This window comes from Aphelocoma coerulescens, chromosome 14 (assembly GCF_041296385.1).
Source record: "Aphelocoma coerulescens isolate FSJ_1873_10779 chromosome 14, UR_Acoe_1.0, whole genome shotgun sequence".
Lineage (NCBI taxonomy): Eukaryota > Metazoa > Chordata > Aves > Passeriformes > Corvidae > Aphelocoma > Aphelocoma coerulescens.
In genome coordinates, this window is record NC_091028.1 from 13,642,160 (window position 1) to 13,670,145 (window position 27,986).

At 39.3% G+C, this 27,986-nt stretch overlaps 1 protein-coding gene and 1 long non-coding RNA gene across 2 annotated transcripts; one reads left to right on the forward strand and one right to left on the reverse strand.

Moving 5' to 3' along the window:
- Positions 1-916: 916 nt before the first annotated feature.
- On the reverse strand, positions 917-27,932 carry DNAAF5 (dynein axonemal assembly factor 5). Its single transcript, XM_069029948.1, has 13 exons — positions 27,397-27,932; positions 26,612-26,796; positions 25,439-25,563; positions 24,886-25,001; positions 20,598-20,830; positions 17,977-18,189; positions 15,719-15,862; positions 11,694-11,862; positions 8,836-8,983; positions 4,622-4,772; positions 3,149-3,305; positions 1,774-1,965; positions 917-1,271 (listed from the first exon to the last, which is right to left on the reverse strand). Exons 1-13 carry the CDS (start codon positions 27,929-27,931, stop codon positions 1,132-1,134), a joined length of 2,508 nt encoding a protein of 835 aa, XP_068886049.1. The 5' UTR covers position 27,932; the 3' UTR covers positions 917-1,131.
- Positions 16,086-18,053, forward strand: LOC138118757 (uncharacterized). The gene is made up of 3 exons (XR_011155278.1): positions 16,086-16,714; positions 17,716-17,873; positions 17,967-18,053. It is a non-coding gene; the product is annotated as an uncharacterized lncRNA (long non-coding RNA).
- Positions 27,933-27,986: the final 54 nt, after the last annotated feature.

Genomic DNA, 27,986 nt, shown 5'->3' on the forward strand with positions numbered 1-27,986 from the left:
CAATTATGTCACAGGCCTGAAAAGGTAAAGTGAGGTCAGATGGACAAACAAACATGAGCACTTCCTACAGCATAAGGAGTATGAACAACCCCCACGGAGTCTGTTTTTAGACTTGACACAGAGCCAAGGCACTTGGGAATTAGAAGCCAAAGAGTACTTTCTGTCTGTAATACAGATAGTTCAAAAAACCCCCATCAGAATCCTGATTTTCCATGATTTTTGTGTGCAAAAAATAAACAGCACACTACCCCACAATGGCAAGACAAGCATCTAGGAGCTCCCTTATTTCATTACACAGCTGAGAATAGAAGATGACACCAAAACTTATATACTACAAAGCTATTGAAGAAAATCCCAAACAAATCAAGCTGTAACCTAAAGTCACAGAATTTAATTTCAGAGTAATATGCAAACATTGCTTGCTTTCCAAGGCACAACGGTATAAACATAAAAACTGCAAATGTGATAGATTTAGTACAAAAATATAAATACTGTTAATCTAAATGACAAAACAGCACATTTCTTCCCATGTATAAACCTTAATTAAAACCATTCAGCTTTACTTTCAGTCATGAAATGTAATACAATAACAATAAAAACTATTCTTTTAGTGCCACCTACTACGTCCCTATTATACCAGCATAAATATGAATATTCAGAACATTATACACTTCACTGCATTATGCAAGTGAAGTTTGGCTGCTTTTTTCCCCTCCTAATAAAACTGGTCATCACAGACCTGACTCTGTGAAGTCTGCTTTTATCCAGTTTGAAGTGCTTTTTGAAAGACTGGATCCTTGCTATATTACATTAGTAACTCTGACATTAAATTATTACATTGTTCAATAATCTAAAAATTAAATTCCTGAAAAAACATTCCTCCTTTAAACCTTGTATCTGACAAACCAATACAAAGTGAATTAAAACATTGTTTTATTGCTAGGAAATACAAAGAACTGTTCAAACTGCAAAGAACACAAGATTGAGCCAATTTCACTTTTAAATGAGCCAACGGTGAAAGAAACAAAGAAAAAAGAATCTATTTTCAGCTCAGCCTTTCTTAAACAAACGAAAATACAAAAACAATCCAGGTCATACAGATTTCACATCAGTTTCCTAAACAGCAGTGATTCATAAAGCTAATTCCTTGGCTGACTGAATGTGATGTAGCAGCTGATTGCAATAGATCGGTGTTTGATGCTTATGTACAACCCCTTCAATTTCTCTCACCAGCAGATCTGGATATAAAATGCTTCCTTCCTTTAAAACTTCTGTAAGACAAAAATATGTTTTATAAATCAGTAGCTGCTCTGTGTTTCTCTACCCAAGTTCTCTCAAAGTAGCTGAAAGCAAACCTGGAAATTGTTCTACAAGTGATGCAGTGATGACAACACAATCCCTCATTTGCTGAGGTCTGTATTTTGACATTTATGTTCTTGAACACAGGCTGACACACTAATAAATTCTAGAGAGCCCCTCCAGCAGGCTGGGCTATGGTCACACCCTGCAGTGGTTGGGCTCTGTGCTTCATATCCTGTTTACCATCTGTAAAGTCTCTGGTAGTTCAGCTGCCCTGCTCCTTCCCCTGGAGAACACTGGGCAAAGCATTCCATTCTGCACACAGGTAAAAGGTCAGAGCTCATGTCCACTGAAACCCAAAGGAAACCTCCAGCCTGGCAGGATTATCCTCTCCCTGTATGTGCTGCTTTCATGAACACTCAAAATGATGATTTAAAGAACACTGTTAAAAATACACATGACCGAAATTCTTACCTAGGACTGCTTTTTGGAGATTTTCATCTGGGTCATCAAGATGTATCAAGAGTTCTTGGTACAGAAACTCAACATGACCTTCCATTGAGGATTTCACATCACTGTCCTTTAAGCACTTAAACCAATTAGCCAAGGTGTGAGCAGCTGCCAGTCGGACATCACACGAGGCATCATCCAGACGCTTTAGAACCTCTGAAAAGGAGCATAGAAATAACCAAAAAGCTCTGGGAACAGAGGAGCTGGCTTTTGCATTTGGAAAAACAAATGTATTCTGTCAACATTCAAATTATTGTTGCATTTATGCTGTATTTCTGTCTTTTGAACATAACAAATACATGTAGCACTGTTCCTAAAAGCTCTCCCTTCATTATCCTTAGATTACGTTGTCCGAAATTTAATAAAAGACATATACAGAAGTATTTAGATTAATTGAACATTATCTAGCACTCCTTCTAACAAAGTCTATTTGGATGTCTATTCATGCTTTACAGAACTACAGAGTTTTAAGTATTTCTATGCTCTATAAAGCACAGCATTTCTATTAATTAGATTTTAATTAGATTATTAAATAATTTAAATTATTTAAATGATTAATTAAACATTACTGTTTCAGAGAATGACTGCACTGCAGACTACCTGAATTTGCAAGATGCAAAGATAAATATACTTTGACAATTATCTGATCATGTATTTCTCCAAAATAAAAACGTTTGTTGTTAGATTTCCAGTGTGCCATGTAAGAAAAAGCATCACTTGTTAAGATGCTGAGTTAGGGAAAGCCCAATTTATTTGTATATGTAAGAACAAAAATCCGAGTACAAAGAATAGTCTGTACTTCTCCTGATTCATGGTTTAATACTTAAACTTCATCCGAAGCAGCATTACAGCTTCTAGCTCTTATTGACAATACAGCACTCTAGATTATGGTTTTCTTCTTTGGCCTTTTTTTTAGATAAAACCCCAACCCACTTCCTATTCAGGTCTATTTATGGTACACTGAAATGGTTTGCTCTTGGCTCTCAAACACAGCACGGAGAACAATGTGACTTCCATTTATACACTGCAGTACTGTTCTGCTCTCACTATACTTAGCACATTATTTCACATAGTCCAAACTCCGAAGCAATGCAGATGAGCTACTGGCAAGCTCTGCACAAAACAAAGTATTGAGTGAAGTTCCACCTAGTGGTCTGAGGGATAATGACGTTGGGAATACTGCTCGGTTCTGCCAAACCCTCAAAAGTTGAGCAAACTGTGGTACTTCAGGTAAAAAAAGCAAAATGTAATTCTTCAACACTGAGATCTTTATTAAAACAAACAAATAAACAAACCCAACAATGCCCTCACTCCAAGTCTACTAAACCTTTGCACATACCTGTGTAAGTGTTCTTAAATTCATCTGCATCAAACTGCCTCCCACAGACTTTTAGAAAAACATCAATAATACGACAAGCCATCAGTCGAGTAATTTTAGAGTCTTCATCCATGGAAGCAATAATTTGGGGCATCAGCTCATCTTTTACTTTTAAGATCTATAGTTAATAGGAAAAGAATAGAAAAGATATGCTTAGTCTTACAGGACTTACCATGAACTCTGCCAGATACTGGTTTGCTTAGTTAAAAAAATTAACTATAAATGTTACCCTGAAAATCTCGGAAGTTCTGGAGCTCTAATTTTTGCCTCTACATTAGCTTGGAAAAATGAAAATCCACCAGTCGATCACCCAGCTCATGAACACTCAGAATACAAGCAGATGAGTTTGATGTAACTCATATGTATGGTCAAGCTTGTAAAAGCTTTAAAACTTACTCGCCTTTAAAAAAAAACAACCCAAAATTGCCCAACTCGAAGCAAGGCGGAGCCCAGGGCTCCGCACAGGTAGCAGCAGATGGCGCTCTGACTCCAACAGGAAGCGCCGGGCTGGGATGTGCTGGGAGGTTCGGAATTTGCCTTAATTCCGTGCATTTCACATCGTCCATTAATGCGAAACGGGCATTAAGGCACCGATTCAGAAAAGAAAGTTCAGCTAGCACAATAGTCTCTGATATCAACGTTTTTGTATGTGTGAGCTCAACCAGTTTTGTGTGTTTAAGCACTTTGTTCAATTAAGGTCTGTTACAAGACAATTAACACTGTGAACATTTAATAACATTTTAATTAAATTTATTTTTTTTAAATGCCCTTATGTTTAACATATTTCCAGTGAATAATTTACTTTTTTTAGCAAAGAAGCTTCAAATCCCCCCTCAGACTCAATTAATCCTTAATCACTGGTGAGAGAGTGACTTCCCTAAGTGTACTCCTTGTTAGCTCTCCAGTTTCTACAGGTATTCTTCATGTTCCCTCTCCAGTCCTCCTGCCGTTTCTTGGAATCTTTAGATGCTATTTTTTTTCCCTAAATGGACCTGTGGGCTCCAAGGCAACCAGACAACTTATCTTTGCCACGTGACACCACAGCACGTCCTGGCTGGCTCCAGTGCTGCTGCACAGGCTCTGCCTGCAGGTCCAATCATGTCAAGTACCCAAATTGTTGTGCTCATAGGGGTCAGAATCTTGTGCTACAGAACTGATGTTCTGTTAGAAAAAAATACCCACAAAATTTGATGCTTGTCAGTTTTACAGCTCAGCATTTTGCTGGCCTCAGGTCTCTTACCAGGACGTCATCATCCCTCCACTACTGATTGTTTCAGCTGTTAACATTCAATTACAATTAATGAATTTTATTATGAAAACTGTATGTCCTTCTGAAAATATTACTTACCCTAAGGATTTATTCTTTTTTCCCCTCCTTGCATTTATTTTGTTTTCCTGCCTAAGATTTCAAAGGATGAGAAAGAGAGAATTTACCTCTTTTGGTGAAAGCATTTCACAGTGGATGAGAGCCCAAAGGCACAATACAGCTGTAGCACGGATGGCAGCTGCTGTTCTTCCAGCATGCCACTGCAGATTAGGAGCCAGGATGTCTTTTATCACAGTCTCAAGGTAGCTAGGGAACAGCCTGAAGCCAAAAATAAGAAAGCAAAATAAAGGTTCATGAGAAAGTGATAAAGAGACTGACAGGATGTAAAAGAGAATTTTCTATCATAGAAACATAGGCAGAAAAGGGAAAAAAAAAAGACTCAGTAAAAAAATAAATAACATCTTACAAGCCAGTGTGATTTTAATGTATGTGATAAGCTTTTCACAACTTAATTTTTCTAGATAATATTTAAACAAATACCTAACATCCATGGAAAGGAGAGGCTGGACTTTCTCCCACTTCAGACAATGACCATGACTCAGTGTTACCTTGGTAAATTAGTTACCTTCTCTGTGTCTCACCCTCTCTGTCTGTGCAGTGGAGATAACACCCCGTGCAATGCTGTGAGGATTCATTCATATCTGTGAGGCCCTTTGAGACCATCCAGTGAAAAGTATTTATAATGTGAAATGTCTGAATGCTACTGATGACACCTGAACCTCTGACACTGCAGGGAGCCTGCACAGAATATTTCAGCTCTCTCTTGGCTCAGGAACTTGTCTCCCCCAAAGATGAGAGGTCTGTAGGATTTCCTGATGGTGCCAGTCCCAATACTAGGGGGTTTTACTACAAACACATAAATCTGTGATGTTTTTGCTGATGCTTTTTCCTCCTCCTTCATTGAATAGGTTGTTATAATGTTAAAAGTTGCTGTGACTTTTCTAAGAGTCCTACATTGCCAGGGTGAACGAGTGGCCCCTTTAGTGATGTGCCAAGGCACAGGAGGAACGTAACAGGTCAATGTTAACAACTAACAGTTACCAGTGAGTACTTAAAAAAGAATGCACACTGCAGTTAGTTCCCGTTATCCAGGTATTACCTGACTAAAGCACAACCAGCTGCACTGCCAGGCCTCAGTTATGTGCTGACACACACCTGCAACACGATGGAAATAGATAAACCTGGCTGCTGCTTCCCCTTGGCAAGGGAGCCCTTGCACTCTGAAGAAGTTAGAGATCCATCCACTGCTACTTCTTGTCAGCAGATGGCACTTAAGTAATAACAAGAAATCTGACATCCCATTAGACGTGTCTAAATCTGTAAAACCCTTTAGATGTGGTATTTAAAACATATTTTTGAACATTAATAATTTTCTATTATTTTTAAATTTTTCTTTAAAAAGTTGTTGGAAAAAATGTAACTAATGATCACCAGCATTCCAAATCTCCTTTCAGATCCCAAGCTAAAAGCAGCTTTGTGCTGTCTGTGCTATCTGATCAGTAGCTGCTTCTGTTTTTAATAAAACCCTCTGTTAAACTGCAGTGAGAAAATTATCTATCAAAACACAAAGGTAAATTCCATCAGCATTATGTTAACCATGGTGCTGTGCTATTTGTGAGAATGTTTGTTCTAGTGCCTTGAAATAGAATCAGTAAAGCAATATCTGGCAATTATCTGACTTAGTTACGTCAGACTCAAACACTCTTAGGTGACCACACAACTGTGTTTAGCATAATAATCAAAAACCTTCCTATCTAAGCTCTGAGAACCATTTTAAGGAGCTAAACAAATTACTGCCAGCAGTGAATGTGAGAGTGCAACTGAACTTACTACTGCTTCCCAACACTATCTCTCATTAAGATTTTATTTTTGCTGTTGCTGATGCAATTAAATTCTCCCTCTTCCCATTTTCAGATTTTATTGTTGTAAATCTGTGTAACTTAATTCTAAAAGTGAGTCATCTCCATGAAAGAACATACTCTGTCTCTGCTGTTTGTATTTACAGAGTTGATTGATACTTCTCAACTGGATATGAGAGAACTAAAATGTGACATTAATACCCTGTTCTTATGCAGATTTACAAAGCAGAGCTTGGGTTTGCATTCAAATTGGTCTATGAACTTGTATAGTTAAACTTTCATTCCATGTTAATTATTTTTTATACATTTTTGTTCTGCATTGGTTCCTTTTCTGCTTTTATGACACAGCTGCACTTTGCTTTTTATGTTCATGGACTGTTGTGTTTTGGTGTTTTATGAGTATGTTTGTGTTGTTTCTTTTTTTTTAAATTTAACATCCCAAACCCAGGTAATTTTAACTGAAATTGGATTGGCTTTTACAGATAAAAACCTATAAAAATGTTTTGCAAGCAATGCTTCAAACACAAAAACTCTACACGTTACCTCCTACATGAAAACATTTGCTGTGTCCATGGTAAGCAGGATCAAGACTTCAAAGAGGCATTTAGCTGCTTCCACTGCTTTTAGGTCTTGAAGATAAACCTACTGGTAAAATTCATGGCTTTGCTTTTGTTGTCAGAGGACAGAGCCTCATTATGAGCTGGACTGAACCATCCTTCACACAAACAGGTCTGCGACCCTCCCTGGATGTATCTCATCCTGACAAAGGCCATTCACTCCCACTGCCCTGAGCAAAACAACTTCCATCACTGCTGTGTGCAGAGCTGGGGTGGTGTGTGGCCATACTCACTGACAGAATTACTTCAAAACATTCTTCTGTTTTTTCCACACTGATAATTTCCCTTTCCTGAGAATATTAATGAAGCTGGCAGCTCATCGGGTTGGGTTTCTTGGCTCCAAGGGCTTTGCATTCCCAGTCAGATGAGACAAATTAGTTTAAAACAAAAAGTCAGATCCTGGAACACTTAAAACAGTTTTCAAGGTGCTTTTCTTTTTTTCTATATTGTTGACTATCTGGATTAATCTTGTAACTATCACTCAGTTACATGATTATTTAAACAAGTAATGCACTGACTACAATGACATTTCTTACATGGATAGGAATTTAACACTGGATCCTGAAAATATGGAAAGAGGTAACAGCACACCTTGCACCAAAGCTTCAGTTAGAAGAGTTTCATTATATTCAGTCTTAAGCATATTAGCACAAAATCTATTAGGGGTAGCACAAGCAGAGATTCTTCAGATTACCTGGAATCCCCCACTGACTGGGAACACCAGAGTTCCTCCTCCTCCCCTCATTATAGGATGCAGGCCATAAATTTATAAAATATATCTAAAAATGGTAAAAATACATCTACTTTCATACTAACCTGGCCTCATGGAGCCACAATAAATGTTCAACATATCAAATGCCCAGTGATTGCCAATTTGCCCATTGGAATTGTGAAAACACTTTCACCTATAAATAAATGACCATTGCTATCTAAGTACTTTTAGGAAGAATGTTTCCTGTGATTTTTTTTTCTTTGGTTGGTTGGTTGGCTGGTTTGGGGTTTTTTAAGAGTTAAAAATGAAAAAAAACAAAAGCATCAGAATATATTTACAACCTAAATGCAGCAGGTAAAAAGCAGAGCAGATGTGGTTTATGTATTCAGGACAACTTTGCACAAATGTTTGCACTATTAGCCAGGCTAAATTGATAAAAGAGGCCCACTTTGGCATTGTTATAGATGAGGAGTTTTATAAGCACCTCAGTTATACTTAGATTGTACTTGCAATGCATAAATATTGCCAAGCAACAGGAGACTTACATCTTCAGTCCCTGAGAGTAATAATAATGCCTTATCAAACATTTAGTTTAATGCTTTTCAAACATCATGAAATATCTTGGGCATTTTAAAATGCCCATTTATTGGGGTGTTTAACTATTTCCTTACAATGACTACAAGCAAAGTTTAAGGATTTAGGAGCTGGCTGGGAGAAAATGAAAAAAAACTCAAACAACTCCGCCCTCCCAATTATTTTCCTAAGAAACTCCATTTTAGCTTTCAAACAAGTATTCTTTTCAACCAGAGCTCTTTATTTTTGTTTTGAAAACTATCCAGATCTGCACGACATTAATTTTAATTCCTAGAATAGCACAGGTAGGAAGACTACAGCGGAGGAAGTCCAGACTTCCATCTCTTTATATACATCTTTTTAAAATTATTGCACTCCACCCTTCTAATCATTGGTAAGAGCAAGAGATCATAAGCAAGAGAAATAGGTGTAGAAGATGGTTCTTCTTCTGGCCACGCTCACATGGACACGGTTACAGGGGTTAAATAACTCCCATGGTCATTACTTCTTAATGCCACCATAGTTTTCAAATAGCTGTGTGAAATCAGACCTCCACTTACCCCTGAGAATTGATGGTTTCACTTGGTTTCTGCAACAACTGGGATAAAACAGTAAAAAGTTTTAACCTCATCTGGGGATCTTTGTTTGGCTGAAGACATGTCTTCAGAACGAGAATAAAGTCATCCAGAGCTTCCCCTATGACAGGACCTAGAAAACAAACACATAAGGCTCATTTCAGAATACTAGTAAGCTCTATTTAGATGTTTCACATGTAGGTGCACTAAAATTTGTAACATAAGTGGTGTTAAATTAGTTCTTCTCTTCCCACTTTTGCACGGCAGCTGTTGAAGTATCCACATGACACCGTATTAGGTGGAGCACAAATTCCCAGGCTGACTCCCCACGGGCTCAGGTACCCCCAGTTTTGGCCAGGGCAGCCTGAAGATCAGTTCCCCACATCTCATTTAGTCAGTCTGGTATTGCTGTACCACACTGGCCCAGAGCAGCTGTGGCTGCCCCATCCCTGGAAGTGTCCAAGGCCAGGTTGGACGGGACTTGGAACAACCTGGGATAGTGGAAGGTGTCCCTGCCCATGACAGGGGGCTGGAACTGGACGAGCTTTAAGGTTCCTTCCAACCCAAACCACTCTATCATTTCATGACTCTGGAATGGATCTCTCCATGACACCCCAAGTTGCTGGGACCATCAGTACAAGAGGGCATCTTGGCTGCAGGATGAATGCTGTTCCCATGTAACTCTGAAAGTCTGAGGCTGTGCACAAAGCTTTGGTTTTATTAAACTTAATGAAAAACTACACTGAATCCGGCATGACCCTGACACCTCTCCACACAGCAGCATTAACTACTCCTTTTTTCTTCTTTCAAGTTTTTCCACATGCAGCATTTGAGATGTTCATGACTCCCAGAGGCACAGGAAAGGGCCTGTTTGAAAGGATCAGCTACAAAACTTGGATAATACAATTACTGCAGCAGCATTCCTTCTCCATGTTTCAATAATGCTTATTTTCATCCTATAGGACAATCTAAAATATGATGAATTTTAGAAGCTATTTGAAATAAAAATATCTTCTAAATGAATTAGTTTGTTAATATTTTCACATCCTATGATAAATTTAAACAATAAACAATCAAACAAAACTCTAAACTGTTATCCCTACACTTTAAGAAGTTATTTTCCCGCAACTGAAGGAAATTTGTGCCTTTCTCCTTGATAATGACTAACATCTGCCTGCTTCTAAAGAGGAAGAGTACATAAAGACTGTACACATGCTTTATGCTGCAAGCTTCTTGCTGTAGAATGCTCTTTCTACTCTATTTTTGCAATAAACTACTTTCCTTCAGGAACTTCTTCAGCGTTGCATCCTTAAGATGCACATTCCATTCAACTCCAGAAAAATCCTTCCAGAGGAGAAAAAATCAGAAAATCCTTTCAGAGGAGACACAACACTGGTATTTATGATGACAAGAATATTCCTCACACGTGGGATGGACAGATTGAAGTATTCAAGGTTCCAAAACAAGTTCAATAGCATTTAATAATATCTGAAAATTTAACGTTTAAAATAATAATGTAAAAACCCCAAATCTTCACTGTCTAGACTGAAGCAATACAGGGAATTGAACTGCAGTTTGCTAAATGTCTGTGCCAACAAATAAGTCTTTATTTTCACAGCATTTATTCAAGATACATTGCTTCATGTGAGTTCTGAGACATTCACAAGATACTACTACTACATCAAACTGATAACAGCAAATTCAACAGATGGAAAATAAACAAAATAAACGACATTGCTAATTTCAACTTAAGCATACGCTCCTGGAAAACAGCAAAAACTGAGAAATATGAACTGAGTAAAGCTGATTAAATTGATTAAAAACAACATTATGTGTGGGAATGAAAAGAAAGAAAAAAAAAATAGCTCCAGGAGCTGCCGTGTCAGACAGAAAACACAGACAATAGCATATTACCAGTGTTGGGTGCAAGCCAAAATGTTTGCCCAGACATTTGATGATTTATTTAGCATTAAGGAAAACAGAGACAACTGTCTAGCAGTCCCTCAGTCATGGACATGGGAGCACAAATATACAGAAAAGTTGACCTCTCAGATCTTGTGCTGAAGTAACTATTTGTTCTTTTCCACAGCTGAAAACCAAAAAAGTACTTATGCTGGTTGCTGCACAAACCAGCAAGTGGGTGCTTCACATAGGTTTGATGTGAGTTTTTTTGAGATTCAAGGGTTAAACATAGAAGATACATTCCTTTAAAACATACCTGTCTACATCTATGTGCAGTAGCCACAGTGATACTTCACTGAAGTGGCTGTCTCCATCCCCCTTTCAACCAACAGAAAAGAAAAAAACAAATAAACAGGACTTGCCATTTTAATAACCTTAAAATGGGTGTGTAGGTGAAAAGCACTGCCTGTCACCGTGTCCCTTGCTGGAGATGCCATGTGGGGAGCTGTGGCAGAGGAGTGCTCAGTGTGCAGCACTGAAGGTAGGTGAGATGTACACCAGAGTGTGTCCCTAACCCCTGCACAGCCATGGGCTGGAGAGCAAGTGAGGAAGTGTTGGTTAGGGAGAGGTGGTGTCCTTTACAAGACTAGTGAATAGATGGAAAAAAAGAGATGGATTTTTGGACACAAGGTACAACAGTTTGTCTCCTCTTAATCCTCACCTATATCATTCACCTGAAAGTGCACTTTTCCTTAAGTGCTTTTAGAATTCTCCCTGCAGCCATGGAATCTTTGGGAATATGAACTGCTTCAAGGTTTCTTTTGCTTTCCATCGTGTTCTTGTGAAGGTTCTGAATATTACACTGTTCATTACTAAACACAAGCTGGCTGCAGGCTGTGGAGATTCTGACTGGATATTTTCTGGAACTAAATAAGTCGTACCTGAATGGGTTGTGATGACCTCGAACTGCAACACTTCTGGGGAATAGCAGGTCCACCCTTCACATGACACTGAAACCCACTCCATCAGCTGAATTATGTGCTGCTTGTAGAGACAATGAAAACTTTCTAATTGCTGCACTTCAGCTAATGAAGACATTGTTTTCTCCACCTGTTAAAACGGAGACAAGATACTTAACTGAAACCATTAAAAAAACCACACCAAAACTTTTAAAACTCATTCTGTAAGAACAGAAGGGACATGGGAAGATTTTCAGTTTCTATTAAACAATCAAGACTGATATTTAATGTCTGTCTATACTACAGTCATTAAGTTTTATTTGAAGTGAAACATTTGTCCTGATTTCAAAATGAAATCATGAGGAACACAGCAACCTAACAGCAAAATGAGAGAGTCTCTAATTCATGTGCAGACCTATCCAAAAACTGACCACATCACAAAAAAGGTTCTTAGTGGTTTTAAAGAGGTAGTGATTTTTCTCCTTCATTTGAGAATGCTTTAAAACATTAGCATAGGGGGAATTTCTCACAATCCCAGGCTATGGCAGCTTCCAAAAACTATTGCTTTTGCAGGTAAGAGAACACATGGCATTTCTCCTCTCCTCTTTCTCCCCCCCAGTTTTAATTATGAGAGATGCTCTCTTTACAGTGGCTGGGCAAGCTCAGTTCAAAATTCTCAACTTTTGTTGCTTTGAAGTACCAAAATTCACTCTTACATCAGAAATATCTTCTTCATATTTAGAGTTAAGACTATTCCATGAGACATGCAAATAAAACATGTACAAATGAAACATGTAAAAGGAACTACTAAATGAATTCCAGACATGAGCATGCTTGGCAAGGATGCCTACAGATTTTCCTAATCATTTGCAGCAGATGTATTTCAAAGCAAAAGAAAATTTGCTTTTACAATTCCTGAAGGCTCCTACCAGAAGTAAAAAACTTCTCCAAGGAAGAGATTAAAAGCATGCTGGAAGCAGGATCTGTAGTCTTGGTGATTTCAGTAGACTGTGAATCAAGAATGGGGAGCAAGGCACCGTTAGGAACCTCACTAAGGAATAACATGTGCTGCCAGCAGGGCCAGTTCCAGCAGGGAAAGAGGGAGTGCAGTACTGGGAGTGACATCATTTGATTCCAAGTGCTTCAGTAGAACTACAAATTGTACTCATATTTTTAATATTTTTAAGCTGAACTCAACCACACAAGTTAGCTCAAACATGTCTAGGACCTTTAGACTCTTCCAGACTAATCACTTGCCAGACAAAGATGCTTTTATGGAAGTACCAGATGTGGAGAAAATAAATGAGAATTCTAAGAAAAAAAAATAAATCAGGATTTGCTAAGGACAAAGGTTACTCTTAAAGCAGGTTTGCCTGCCCCAAGCACAATAGATTTCTCCTTTCTGGAAGCATTCTGCCAGACAGCCAAAACAACTCAGATAAATGAATATTTTACATATAAGTTACTTGTAAATTAATTGGAGCATTTTACAGAATGTGTCAGGACAGAAACTGTTCCTCATTAATAACCCCACCATAACACACAAGATTTTTTTTCCATTGAACAAGAGATACAAAATAATACATTGTTCACACATGATTTAAAGTAAATTCCATGGTTTCAAGAGTGCAATTAAAACCAAAAAAAATAGAGAATAAATTAAACATGCCTGCAGACTGATGCGTATTTTCTCATTAAGCAGCATCTCACAGTTAAATACAAATAAATAGCAAAGGTGATTTTCTTTCCTCTGTTTGAAAGCTAACACCTTTAACGACACAATATTTTCCTGCTAATAATCAGTGTGCTGAAAGAAGAGCCAAGATAGCACAGGGCAGTGGTAATGAAATAAAACCTTACTTAGGTCACCAGTTAAATCCCTGACAAGCTCGGCTCATGCCTAACAGACTCCAACAACTGATATGGCTTCTGTCTCTTTGGGGCTGTGACCCACCCTCCTCCTTGTGCTCAGCTGGTGGTCTTGGGCCATTCCCTCAGCCCCAGGCAACCTCAAACACGATGGACACAACGCCAAAAATCAGGCCAGGCCTGAGTGTTCACCATCAGGTCACAGTCTCCACTACCTCAGTGGTCTTCTGTGCCCTTACAATAAAGCCTGAAGTTCTAGAATGCAAAATTTTGAATAATTTATGTTTATACTCCAAATCTTTTGAATCTGAATACAGATTTCTTTTCTGAACAAAACATTCATACTTGTGCAGCAGCTGTGATACTTTTGTTCTACATGTTCTTAAGCTATTTTAACAGGAACTTCTTGCCTTCTCCAAGCTGTACAGCTCACTTTGAAGTCTCAGAATAATCAGTAACTGGAAAAAAAATAAAATTCAAGCCATATTTGTCTTTGTGACAATTTTGAAATATTGCAATTATGTAATCTCACTGCTAGATTTTGTATGTGTCTAGCTGAAAGAAAGGCTAATGAGAAAAAGGATTCTCATCCAAAGTACTGTCAACTTAAAAAATCATCTGGAACGGCAGGAACATCTTAAACCTTCAATAATCTCAGGAGATTAAGTTTTCTGTTTATGAAAATCAGAATTTATCTCCATGAAACTGCTTTCTTCATAGGAGTATGAAGTTGTAAGGCTTTAAATGAACATTGCTGACTTTATAGACCACTGCAGGGATAAACAGGCAAGATCCCACAAAAATTCCAGATCCATCTATCCAAGGCTTACCCGGACCGAATTTTTATTTATAAAAACCCTCCAAGCAAACAAAAAAAACTCCAAACACCCCCCAAATCCCACTCTCCATAAGACAGATCATCATCCCACCCCTCTTTGACCTGCAAAGTCTTTTCAATACTTGTTTCAAGCTTTGTTCCACTTTATTTCTTTCCGCAGAGCTTTCTGAGCGAACGCCTCCTCGGAGGCAGCCTGTCAGCTCTGGGGCCATAAATACTGATCCTACACGGGCCTTTGGAATACCATGCCTGGGAGCAAGAGGAAAGGAAGCAGAATAGCCACTGCACTTTAGGTGTGTGTTTGAAAAAAGACAACTGGGATAGGTCATAATTGTACTGCATGAGGATGGTTTGCTGATTTATATGATATTTAGCTCAGGGAAGAAAGAGGAAGAGAAAAGTAAGGGGGTGAGATAATGCTGAGCCAAAAAAGCTCATCTATTATCTGGGCATGTACAGCTGTCCTCGATTTTAAAGCATTCCTGTGACATTTAAATTTTGTTTCTTGTGGGGAGGTAAAAAGGTCAACTACTGTAAAATCAATCTGATCTTTGGCTAAAGATTAAAAAATCACTATGAAATCATCACACTTTTAAGGCTATTAGTACTCTTGACCTGTAAGTGAATGGTTCTTTAATAGTCAGAAAATAAATTTCAGTTTTTTCCTGCATATAACCAAACATTCACAGTGACTTATATCCACTAAAAAGTAATTATCAGCAGTTCAACCAGCACCACCAGCATGCCAAAGGCTTTGAAGAAACCAGTGACAAACACAAAATCTTGGACACTTCTTGTTCCAAAACTTTACCTAAACTGTGGACAGGTGATTAATACCCACCCAAATGAAGTGCTCTTCCAGCCCCATGGCTGCCCCCATCTAGCTCCAAGATTCCCATGCTCCAGTACATCTATTCTGAAAACTAACCTAAACACACTTACAGAAAAATAAAATTCCAGTTGTAACTGTAGCTACAGACCCCTACTAGATGCTTTTCACCACAAAATAGAACTGAATTCCAGGGCCTTCCTTGGAACCAGAATGTATTTTAACTTGATAAGCTTTTAATCAAAGTTATGAAGAAAAGTAATTCTCCAGGTGCTGCTGTTCCAAATTGCAAACCCAACTCCAGACTTAATTCTGGTACTAATCATGTACAACCTGTACAGCGAGAGATGCAAAACCTCAGACTAGCCACAGATACTCCCCACAAATAATTATGGCTCTGTTTACATGAAGTGTCTTATCAATAGGAAAAGACAAAAGCACAGCAAAATATTAACCCAGCTCATGGTTTACCTTTTCTTTAAGGTCCTGAGAAGATGGTATTGCCATGATGCTCACCAAAACTTTCATTAGCTGCAAGCTAATTTCTTTGCAGTCTTCCTGGCACACCTCAATTAGTGCTTGTACACAATAAAGCAGCTGCTCCATATAAAAGACCTATTGATTAACAAAAGCACATATTTACTATGTTTTCTTAGCAAATGTAACATTCTCTTTAAAGGAGAGATACAGGAAATGACAGTAATAAAATCTGAGCACTGTATAATCCCTTACATTGGTAACATATTGGTAATTTCATGTTAGTTCTTCTAATTACCTATATTCTACTTTTTATAGAATACAATACAATCTTCCTCCCACACTGTTTGTTTGTATTTACCTTGTCCTGTTAACAAAATGAATGATCCTGCTCTTAATGACACAATGGTTCCAGTGGTGAATGGTGACTAAAAACATCAAAGCAATTTGGAGTGTTTGCTGATAGTACTTTCTCTTTCTGAAGTGCAATTTGTTAATTAATAACATATTTGTTACAACTCTTTGAAATATTATTCCATGTTTGGCTGTTTTGGATGAACAATGACAGCTAAATACATAAACCAAGGAAACCTGAGCATTTGCTTTTATCTCAGCCAATTTATCTCATTTGATACCATATAATTCATGTTATCTTGATCCAGCTGATACCAGTTGAAGTCAATAGTGTTGTCAGTTAGTTTGCCATGACTTCTGTGATAAAGTGCATCAGATATTCATGAAACTGTCAGGGAACAGAAGGAGCCATTGTTACAAATTTACTCCCAGGAAATAAATCAAGTCTAGGAATAGGTTAGCCATAAGTGTTATTAATCTCACAGACATAGTCAATCCTTAGCTAAACAGTGTCTCTGCAGCATTTGCTGGCTAAAATAGAGAGAGATTGTTTTCCAGGACTAAAGGCTGGAACAATTCTGCCAAACCTTCAGCTGCAGATGGATCTGACTCCTGGAGCTAATGCCAATGGAAGTGGTAAGCTTAAACCTCACAGCAATTTTGCAGATATACCTCAGGGAATTGTTATTTGAACAATCAGGTTTTAGTGCTTCCACTTATATGAGCTCCTAATCATCACGGGCTTCATGGAGATTAAGATAATTCCTGCATCACTGGTACATATTCCATTAGGGAAGAAACCTAATGAGGGAAGAACTTGATATGTATATCTTACATTGGCTCAAAAAGACAATTAGGCCAGATTCAGTCTGCACACATGAGTAACTGTTTTAAGGGAAGCCTACATCTGACATGAAGTCAGAGTTCCTCAAGGCACAGCACTGGCCCTTTTTTGGTCATCTTAACAGCAGAGGTCTAACAAACTTCTGGTGGGATGAAAGCCAGGATTTCATTTGTGGGGAATATTACAGGGATTCCTCTTGTGCACATCTAACAGATCTATTTCTACGTTTGAACAGAGGAAGGGAAAAAAAATCCTGCAGGTTAAAAAATATCCATTCTGTGTTTAAGAGAATCTCTCATCTCCTTATATAGCAATTGATGAATATTCTTCAAATGGTAAAATAAAGATGGTCTTCGGGCTCAGCTATTAACTAAGGATAGATTTGGAAATGAATTTCTAATTGATAAAGGTCTTCCTTCTAGTCTTTCACTCAAGAGCAGCAATCAAGGTCAAAAGTTTAGAAAACATGCTCCTAAATGTACACATAAAGTACTGGTACCTTCCTTTTAAAATGGAAAATAAGAATAGAAAACAAAAATCAGGTAACATTAAGAGGGAATCTTAGGAAACCTGACATGCCAATTACAATAGACTATAAAAAATTTTCAGTCATTTTTATTGATGAGGATTGAAATGCACAATCTTGTTTGGATTGTGAACACAAGGAATTTCAAAACATGAGTTAAACTCTGCCTCAGGACCAGCTAAGGTAGTCCTTTGCTAGTACAGTACATCTGCTTCTCTCCCTGCCTTGCCTCTTCATTGTCTTACCACTATGTGAGGTCTTTTACAGCAGTTCTCAAACCTGAACCTACATCTGCTCAGAGGATGGACTGTCAGTAAGTTTTTGGAAGCAGCAGATTTGCCCAGGAGACCACAACATGGGCCAGGAAGAATGGGGAAACTCCTGTTTTGTCTCAGACACACAACCACAACTACATCCTGAGAGAGGTGTGCAAGGGAGGGATAGGAATGGGAGCATTTAGGGAGAATAAGTGAAAAAATAGTTTGGTCAAAGCCTGTGTCCTGCTGTGTGTTTTCCAGCTTTCCTTACCTCTTCAGACCGCTGACAGACTCCAGCCTGTGACAGTGTGTTGCCAAGCTGGGCCACATGAGGCTGTAAGATTTCTTTTGGGCTACCTCGAATCACTGCAGCCAGGACCATTACACAGGATGCTTTGGGTGTCTGCCCAAAGGCCGGGGTGATTAATTTCAAAGACACCTTAGGGCTGACAAACGTTCCAATCAATTCTGCTGCTTTCACACTCTGAAAAAAGAACAGGAATAACTTGAGGATTTTCCTGAAAACATGAAGACCATTCAACATATCATGGCCTTTTTCTTTTTATGATTCCAGCTGTTATTTTAAATGTTTCAGCAGTTGCCTTGTAGGCCTTTTCCACTCACTCAGTAATGATTATATGCATGAAGAAATTTTCTTAACGTGTTCACTAAGCACATAATAAGGCATGCAAGCAGCCTTCCCCACATCAGACAAACTTCCATGAGAAAGCAGTGCATGGAAACAAAGTGTACAACTTCACTGTAATAAAGTTTCCAATTTAGAATAACCAGATGTTGCACATTTAGTGGTTCAGCATTTTGTCCCTAAAATGCTGTTCTGAGGCTTGTCCTTAATGCACCATCCCCCCATTTATTAAAAGCTGTAACTATAAAAACCTGAGGGAGGAATCTTTTGTTATTGTACTATACCTTGAAGCTGACATTACAGATCCAGTTAAGTGTGGAAGCAATGCCATGGGGGAACTGCCCACTGCTTTCCATCTTACTTCTTTAACTGAAAAGGCTTAAATTACTGTGTATTCCCCATGACAGTGACACCCGTTGATCCCTGCCTTGATGATGGATCAGGATGTTGTATTCCACATGAAAAACCACCACACCAGAGCTTACTGCCTGACTGATGCCCAATGCTTACAATCATGTGCATGAATAAAGAAACAATCAACTACTGCTGCAACAGGAACACTTCTTCCTATCCCATGGATTTAATGGTTGGCTCATTTTCCCAAACATGAAAGCTTATCTCCCTTTCTCTATCATTTTTAGTCTAGTGATTTAGCTATGACTTTTTTTTTGTACCTAATTAATACTTGAATCATGCTAGTTTTTTTAGTCTCAATGGAAGCACATAGTCATGAGTTCTATAGTTTAAATCTGCACTATATGGAGCTGTTTCTTTTCACAAAGATAAGACTCAAAGGAGTTGTAACATACTCTGTGTAGATGGGAGCACCATCCTCCTCCATATTTGCCACAGAGAAAGAAAGAGACTCTCAGTGCTCTGAAAACTGGACAATACAATTACAGAGTTCAAAAATATGATTTGATACATTTGTATGGATCCATTTACTCATTTTAACAGGGGAAGAAATTGAAAGGATCTCATTTGGTATTACTAGGCTGGAGAAAGATATGGACATTTTCCAGGTTGGTGGCTGCTCTGAAATGGGTTCCTACAGTGACAAACTGTAGAGGAGGTTATCACAGTACCCTGGGAAGCAGCATCACCTAAGAGATAAAAGGCATTCAAAACCAAAGTTGCTGAATCTTATGTTTGGCACAAGGAAAAGTAAAATTAAATACTGAAATCATCTCCTAACAGGGAATAAATCTCTTGGAAGCAAGCACCTGTGAGAAAATTAGTGGTGGAGTCCCAAGAAGAGACAAAAAGGCAGGGACAGCTATGTGCTGCTTGAACACAGACTTTTGAATTTAGATTTATAGCAATAAGCACTTGACAGGAAATTTGACACGGACAGCAGGGCTACATGGTCTTACTGTCCCAATTTTTTATGTTTTCTTATAGCCCAACTGAGAGCAGGAACCTAAAGAAAAACCTAATTTAGGGTTCGCCATTTGGATGGAACTATCTGCATCCAGTAAGCAGAACACATTCTTCCAATTTCCCAAAGCAATAAAGATTTGTAACTTTGAAGTAAGTTACGTGGATATATTTTTGTTATACATATGTTCTCTTCCTTGTGTAGAAATAGGAACAGAAAATTTTATCTTAAAATTGTAAAAGCATTTGTACCACCTGTCTTTCTTTTGCTAAATGTATCTCATGTCTTCAGCTGCATCTGTTTTACTGGGTTGTTGATCAAAGTGTTGAAAGACTCAACTGTTACAAAAGATGAAACTAACTATTCCTTACAAAAACCCTCTCCATTTTCCAAGCATTAAGTCAAGGATTCAAACACTGAATATGGGTATCACATGGAATAAACATACCTCAATATATGGCTGGATTATGGAGCAGGGGGAGATAAGGGAAATTAACTTGAAAGGGCATGACCTGCACATTTTTTTACCTTGAATTTGTTGCCCCAAGGCTTTTACACTCTAATCCACTGCATATAATTTTCAGAGAGATTATTATCAATGCTTCATGGGGCTGGCATACAAACTGAACCTTATTTAAATAACTTTACTATTGGCCTTCATACCAATAATAGAAGCATACGTTTATTTTAACACAATAGCAAAGTATACTGTTCACATGTTTTTAGCATCCATAAAAAACCTGAGCCTGATCCTTCAGTCATGGACAATTACCAGTGACCTAAGGAAAAGTCAACCTTCAGAAGACAGACTGAAGTCTATAAAGTCTTTATTCTGTGTACAACAGCTACTTTAACAGATCAAACTTACATTTTTAACCACTTCACTTTCTTCATCCAAGCATGCTTGGTACAGAGTTCTAAGCAGTAGCTCCATGTGCTGGGTGATGTGATCCTCTGCATGCAGCAGTAATGTGTACAGGAGCTGGGATGCTTTGATTCTTGTGCTTTCAACCCAGTCTGTTATATCATGGCAGAGACCTGGGAGAATTTTGGAGAGGTTTCTCGACACAAGTTCCCGACAACCCAGTCCTGGTCGAGTCTCTAGAAGAAACAAAAACAACCCCAAAAGAAATATCAAAGGAAAAGCCTTTTAATAATCCTCATAAAAGTTTAAAAGCTGCAAGATAAGAGCTCTGGGTGTCTGCTTCAGCATAGAAAAAAGTATTCCAAATGCTGCTGAGGAATTTACCAGTGCAAGTTGCATTACTTTAATATATATTGCAGAATTAAAACTCCACACAGCTCTTTGAATATTTATGTATTTATTACTGGATGGTGATTTAGATATCATGTTTTAAAATGTTTACAGAAGAAGAGAAAGAGAATTGAAACTGAATGTGTGTTTACCCACTGTGGAAAACACAGCTTAATAATTTCCTTTTAATTTTGATAGCAACACAAATCCCATGAAAAATAAACTGAAACACACAGAGATAAAGAGAAGAAAGACTTTTGCATGCAAATGCTGAGTTAAATATAATTTGGAGGAGGAAAGAAAGGTAGAAGTCACAAATAGTCCAGAGGACATGAGCTGCAGTAAAACAGACAATGTCAATTGTGCCCTCTAAAGGAAAAGGTTAAAAGTGTATCTGGCAAATTGAAGGCAGAAAGGGCACAGAACTATGGCTTGCACAGATGCTGTGCAATAGATCAGGCCAACAAACTGATAGTGTTTTAAAAATCACAGCTATTATATAATCTCCTTTCTAAGGCTTTTCCAGGAAAAGCAGCTCACTGAAGTGCCTCTTCAATGACTCAATTCAAAATTCACTAGTACATTTAAAATGGTATGGAAGATGATACAGGAGTTGGGAGGGATATGGTTTTTTTTCTTAAGACTGAATTTAATTTGTAACGACTTTGTGGAAAGTGAGTTTTTGTGGTTATCTTTTGATTTTAAACAGAACCCCGAGTGTTACAAATACATATTCCCTGCCTCACCAAAGGATACAGACTTCTGGAGAACTAATCAACTTACCTTTCCCAACAAATGCCCACTGTACTGTCTTGGTAATCATCAAATTTACGTGTTAGTTAATTTATAAATCACTGAGATTCAGAAAAGCAACTTGACCAATATCACAAGCATCTAACAAACATCCTCCTCTGTACTTTACAGATAAAGCTGTGACAGCCCTTTCCAAACAACAGCAATAAACTTTTTCATGATTGTTTTTTCCCTACAGTCTATTTTCTTTGCTTAACACTGTATATGCTTATACAAACAAAATCTGAGAAGCTGTTCTTTGAGAACCATGATTTCATAATTGCCACTCACAATGTTCACATGCTGTTTTAAGAAAGAGACATCATTCATTATGAGGTGTCAAAATACACTGAATGTGTGAGTACATTTTTTATTTCTGATACAGAGTTCTCCTGTAAAGGCTCAGGAAGAAAACGACTGAGTTGTCTCAGGATATTTTCCTGCACTGGCCTGTGTAACTACAAATGCTAACAGGAAAACTGACTAAAGTAAATGGTCTATGGATACAAAAGGCTTAGAAATACCTATGAAATAGCTAACTAGGGGAAAAAATAAGCATCAGGACATAAATTGCTGCTTCTTTTGTCAATGGAGGAAACATTTTGGATTATGAAAACTGACAATGAGTAGCAAAAGGTCAAGTAAAAAATCAACTTGAGACAGCAAATACAGACTGGCATCCTATTTGACCCGAGGCAGAATTTTGTTTGAAGAATTTGGACCATTCTTTATCAGCAATTCCTTCATTTCAGATGTTCAAATGCAGGCATTTATCCCTGTAGCTACTCCTGTCAAAGACTTCCCTGCTATAAACTGTCTGCACCTGTGTCCTGAGGCAATGAGTGCTGGGGTTCAGTGCAAGCTGTGCAGTTGGCTGGATGACACCAGGTATGAATCTCCCTCTGGTCCCCCCTGACCTGCAGGATCTGTCACTGGGAGATCAAAGCAGGGGGCTCCTACAGCAGCTCCAATTAGTCTGACAGCTGGACAAAGCCACTTAACTAAAATCTACTGCAGACTCACAGTTGGAAAAAAATATTCCACTACACCTAAGTCAGAAGAAATGGCTAAAAATAAAAAAATTGCTAAAATACATCATTATCATATTAAAAAAAAAAAACAACCCAACACAAACCTCCCTCCCAAAAAAACCAAACCAACCAAATGTCCATGGACAGCAAACAGAAAGGACACATATAGTAACAACCATCCATACACAGTCTGTGGTAGGACACCAGAAATTATGACTCAGAACTAAGGTGTATTAGTGTCTCTGATAAAGTTTTGTATCTGTAGGATTAAGCAGCCAATCATCCTTTCCTCTGATTTTTCTTCTATTTGTCACATCAAGCCTGACTATTAATAAGACTTACAGTTTGGAAGTAAAGAGAAGCAGCAAGAAATGATACCTAAAAGTCACCATTAAATTGGGAGTCAAGTCCAAAATTATCAGGTCATTTCTTTAAAATATTCTTTAGTTACATGTGCACATATATATAAATACACACACACATGTCACATTCAAGCCTTAACTGCATTATTCTACCAAGAAAAATGCATGAAAATTCAGTTTAATGTGGGGCTGGAATGCTGCCCAAATTCATGAAGTATATTTATTGTGCTAAGAAGATTATCTGGGAGATCACATATCATTTATTATGAAGTAATTGGTAGATGTCACTTTCTAAAAAGCCCCACCAAAAAAGCTTACACACACAAACCCCAACACACACCTAGAGAAAACTGACCGAGGTAACCCCATCAGCTGTACAAACAGTAATCACTGTTCCAAGGACAATGATATCCAACCTTTTATGGCCTTCACTATATCATGGCCATTGCAAAATAAGTGACTGGATAATAAATAAGTGACTGGATAATAAAGACTGGAGCTTAGACTCTCAACTTCATCAGTTTATGTCTGTTAAAAGATTCTCTGACTGCCAGCAAAAGAAATATGTTTCTGCCATGACTAGTGGAAGTAAAAGTGTTCTTTAGCATTTCCAAACCCCTGAGGTAAACTTATGTATAAAATAAAGAGGAAAGAAAAAAGATTGGGAAGGATGACAGATCAACTTGCCTGCCTTCAAAGCTAAACAGTTCTGTCAAACCAGTCACCATTATGAAGCACTTCCCCTTTCATTCAAGCATTACTGAGTAAAACAACTTTAAAGAAAAAAAAGAAGTGTAATTTCAAAGAAGAAAGAACTCCGGAACCCACTGTCATGGAAAGGATTTTGCTGCTGGGTATTCTGTGATGTGATTGTCATGTAGGCACAAGTCAAGCATGAACCTGCTCTTTCATACCAAAAGAGTTTTTGTTCAGTTAAATATGAGTATAGAAATCGATAAATGAGCCAGTAAAACTCTCTCTCCCCCCAACTTCCATATGCATATTTTTAAACATTAACTTTGTGAACCCAAGACAGGAAACAAGCTTCAAGCTACTGTAAACACAACGTTTGAAAGCCACCTATAAATCATATGCTACTAAAAAGTAAACTATCCATTCTGCATATCTTGGGGCTTTTGTGTATAATAAAGGAAATTACTCTGTTCCCACATTCTTCATGTACACTGGCAGATTTTAGGTAGCATCCCAGTGTCTCACAGAGAAGTCTGAAATAATTTCATCACAAATTTTTCTTCCACAGCAATTATGTGGATCGTTAATGCTGTGACCAGCACTCGTTATTCAAGGACTCAGCACACAGGTTCTTTCCTCCTGCCTTCCTTTCCAGTCATTTCTGTGCCCACTGTGCACCTGGCTGCTGGTTGATGTAGAACTTACTGCTGTTTCTGCACCACTGCTTTACCTTTTTTCCAGCATAGGCAGCCTCATTTACATTCTCCAAAATGAATTTTTGGATTAATGAAAAAAAAAAATAATGAGGTTATTGCACAATCAGTTTTTAAAACTTAACAGGAATAATTTAAATAATCTTATATAAATAAATTATATCTATTATATTTTTTATATGTGCTACCTCTCTACATTAATATTACATGTTGTAATGAATATTACACATCCTGCTCTGCTGTCAGTACTGCACTGCAGCTCTTAAGAGATTATTCAGCAAGCAAAAACCCCTTTCAGCACAACACTCACCTCCTTTGGGATAATGAGATGGTGAAACACTAAAATCCATCTTATCCTTCAAATCTTCTTCATTCTCTTTCTCCCACTGCAAGCCTATCTTTTCCCAATAGGTCCAAGCCAGTTTCCTAGATATAAAATAAAGAGTTTTATACCACCAAGCCCCCAAAAGAAAAGCAGTTTAAAATGAGACTTCTGGAAAAGTTGCCTACTTAAATTCAGCTGGAAGGATGGGAAGCATTCCTGCCATTTAGCCTAGGCACATGAAGTTGAGAGTTTATGCTTCTTTTGTACTCAGTGGACAGAGGCCTCTTCTTCCAAGGCATAATTCTGCCTCTGTCCACCCCGTCTTTGTTTCTCTCACACTTAATTGAAAGTAGCATAAAAGGACAGTATAACAAAAGTTACTGAAGATAATGCTAACATTTTCAGTCTAAGAAAAAGCAAACAAACAAACAAAAGTGGGAGTTTTGTCCTCCAAGCAAGACATCTATGAACTTAGGAACACTTCTTTGACATCTACTTAAGGGAAAAAAAAAAAAAAAAGAAAATATGTTCTACTTACGTATTTTCAGGAATTTCATCACTAAAGCTGCCAAGTAACAGAGGGATCAACTTGTGAAAATATGAGTATCTGTCTCGTAGGTGCAACAACCATTCTCCAATGACAGTTGTTACAGCATGCCGTACCTACAGGGATACAAAAAACCTGTTTTAAATGTGTCACGAAAAGAACAGAAAAATACTAAAAATAATATTTGCTCTCTGTATATAAGACCACAAGAAGTGCATCAATAGTCTCAGAATAAATTACAAGAACTCAGCATTCCTCACCTGCAGGAAGCATCTTAAGGAACACACAAGGAACCACATTCTCATTTTTCACTCTGGCTTAGTCAGTCTTAGACTGTTTGCTGCACAAAAGCACAGCTCTGAGAGGAAGACAAGATACAAACCTAACTCAGAAAACTAAATTCTCGTGCTTAATTCCTTCCCAATAATGTAAGAAATGTCCATTTCTCTGGAATTTGCATCTTGCCAAGCACATCTCCGGAAGAAAATTTTCTCTGTTTACTACAAAGGAATGCTTACTTTAAAAATACTGCTTCAATTGCATCTTATAAAGGGACCCATACCATGTTTGTTAAGGATCTGGAAAGGCCATAGAATTAAGGCCCAGAGAGATGTGACAGAGAATTTAAGACAGAATTGAAGGCACCCATTAGAACAAAAAGGTACCTACAATCAACACCCTGCTGAAGTAGACAGCAGCCACCAGTCTTGGTTTGGGATAGCTTACAACTGATAAAGGCTGGGTGGGACATTGTCCTGGTTTCAGCTGGGACAGAGCTCATGTTAGCAGCTGGTATGGTGCTACTTTTTGGATTTAGTATGAGAACAATGCTGGTAACACACTGATGTTTACTTGTTGCTAAGTAGAATTTACCCTAAGTCAAGGACTTTTGGGTGTCTCAAGCTCTGCCAGTGAGGAGCTGCACAAATAGCTGAGGGAGCAATGCCAGGACAGGTGACATGAGCTGGGAGTGAGCAAGGGGCTGTGTGGTCCTTAATTTCTGTCTGGGATTAAGCCATGACAAACATATATACAGACCTCAGCTGAATGCATGACAGCTGAAAACTAGGGAAGCAGGGAGAGGAACACCAAGAAAGCCACCCATGGGATGGGTTTTAAACAGATTTAAAATAAATACCAAGGAAAGAAGGAAGAAAAGCACACCTTGGGAATCTCATCAAATAATCTCTGGGCCAGATGAGACAGGACATCATCCACAGACTTTCCATTCCCAAACTGTATCACTGCTCCAGTGGCCTGAATCACATCAACACGAACTCTGTAGTGTTGGTGGGAAATTGTCTGCATTAAGGGTTTTATCAGAGACTCTGACTGCATATGGAAGTGCTCTGTTAGGGCAGAAAGGCAGAAACATCAACCACGTGAGAGTTCCCATAGTGGGCAGCATCCCTGTGCATGGTAAGGGGTTGGAACTAGATGATCTTTAAGGTCCCTTCAAACCCAAACCACTCTCTGATCCTATGTAGCATGGATATATCCATGACACCCAACAGTTGCTGGGGCCGGCACTACAAGTTGATTTTGGGTGGACTAATGCATTTGGGTGGGAGGTTAACGCTGTTCTGTAATTCTATTTCTTTCTCTATGTGAGCGACAGATCTGGAGCAACACGATTTCTGTAACACTATGAACAGCAGCCTGACTAATGTTGCTGTGTTTATGTAGCAGGCAGCTTTAACTTTATCAGAGCTGAACACGGCCCACATACCCTCCCCTAGCCCCTCCTCCTGCTACTACCCACATGTAACAGCTCAGCCTACACTCCTGGCATGGATCCTCTCCAAGAGATCCTCCAAACCCTGTAAAGCACACCTGTGACGGTGTGCGCGACCTCTCATCTCTCTCCTGCCTGCATCCCTGTTCCCTCCTTGCGTCCGCTCCTCAGCCCCCATCGCATCATCCCCCCGCTGCCCAACCCTCAGCCCCACCTGGCACGGCCCGGGCGCAGGCCACGGCACACCCGCAACTTTCCCGCCGGACCTCGGCATAGTGGTCGAGGAGGGTGGCCTGCAGGATGCGGGCGATGTCGCCGAGGTAGGGGGCCACGGAGGCGCCGCAGCGCTGCAGCAGGAGGCTCAGCAGCTGCACGAGGCCGAGCCGCAGCTCCTCGCTGGGCTCCGCGCCCTGCGGCGGGCAGAGCCGCTGCGCCAGGGCCGGCAGGAGCACGGGCAGCGCCTCGCAGGGCCGCTCGCCGCGGCTGAGCCCGTGGCGGAGCAGCTCCAGGGCGAGCTCCCGGCACCGCTCCGCCGCGTCCCCCGCCAGGCAGCGCGACAGCGGCCGCAGCAGCCGCGCCGCGAACACCTCCTGCAGCACCGCGCCCGGCAGCGGCCGGCCCTGCAGCTCGGCGCGGATGTCCTCCAGCGCCCGCAGCCGCGCGGCCCGGCCGCAGTCGGGCTGCTGGAGGAGGCTCAGGGGCCGCGCCAGCGCCTGCGACACCGCGGCCGCCGCTTCGGGCCCCGCCATGTTCCCGGCACCGCGGAGCCGCGGCAGCGTCGCCAGGGACGCGCGAGGCGTTTGC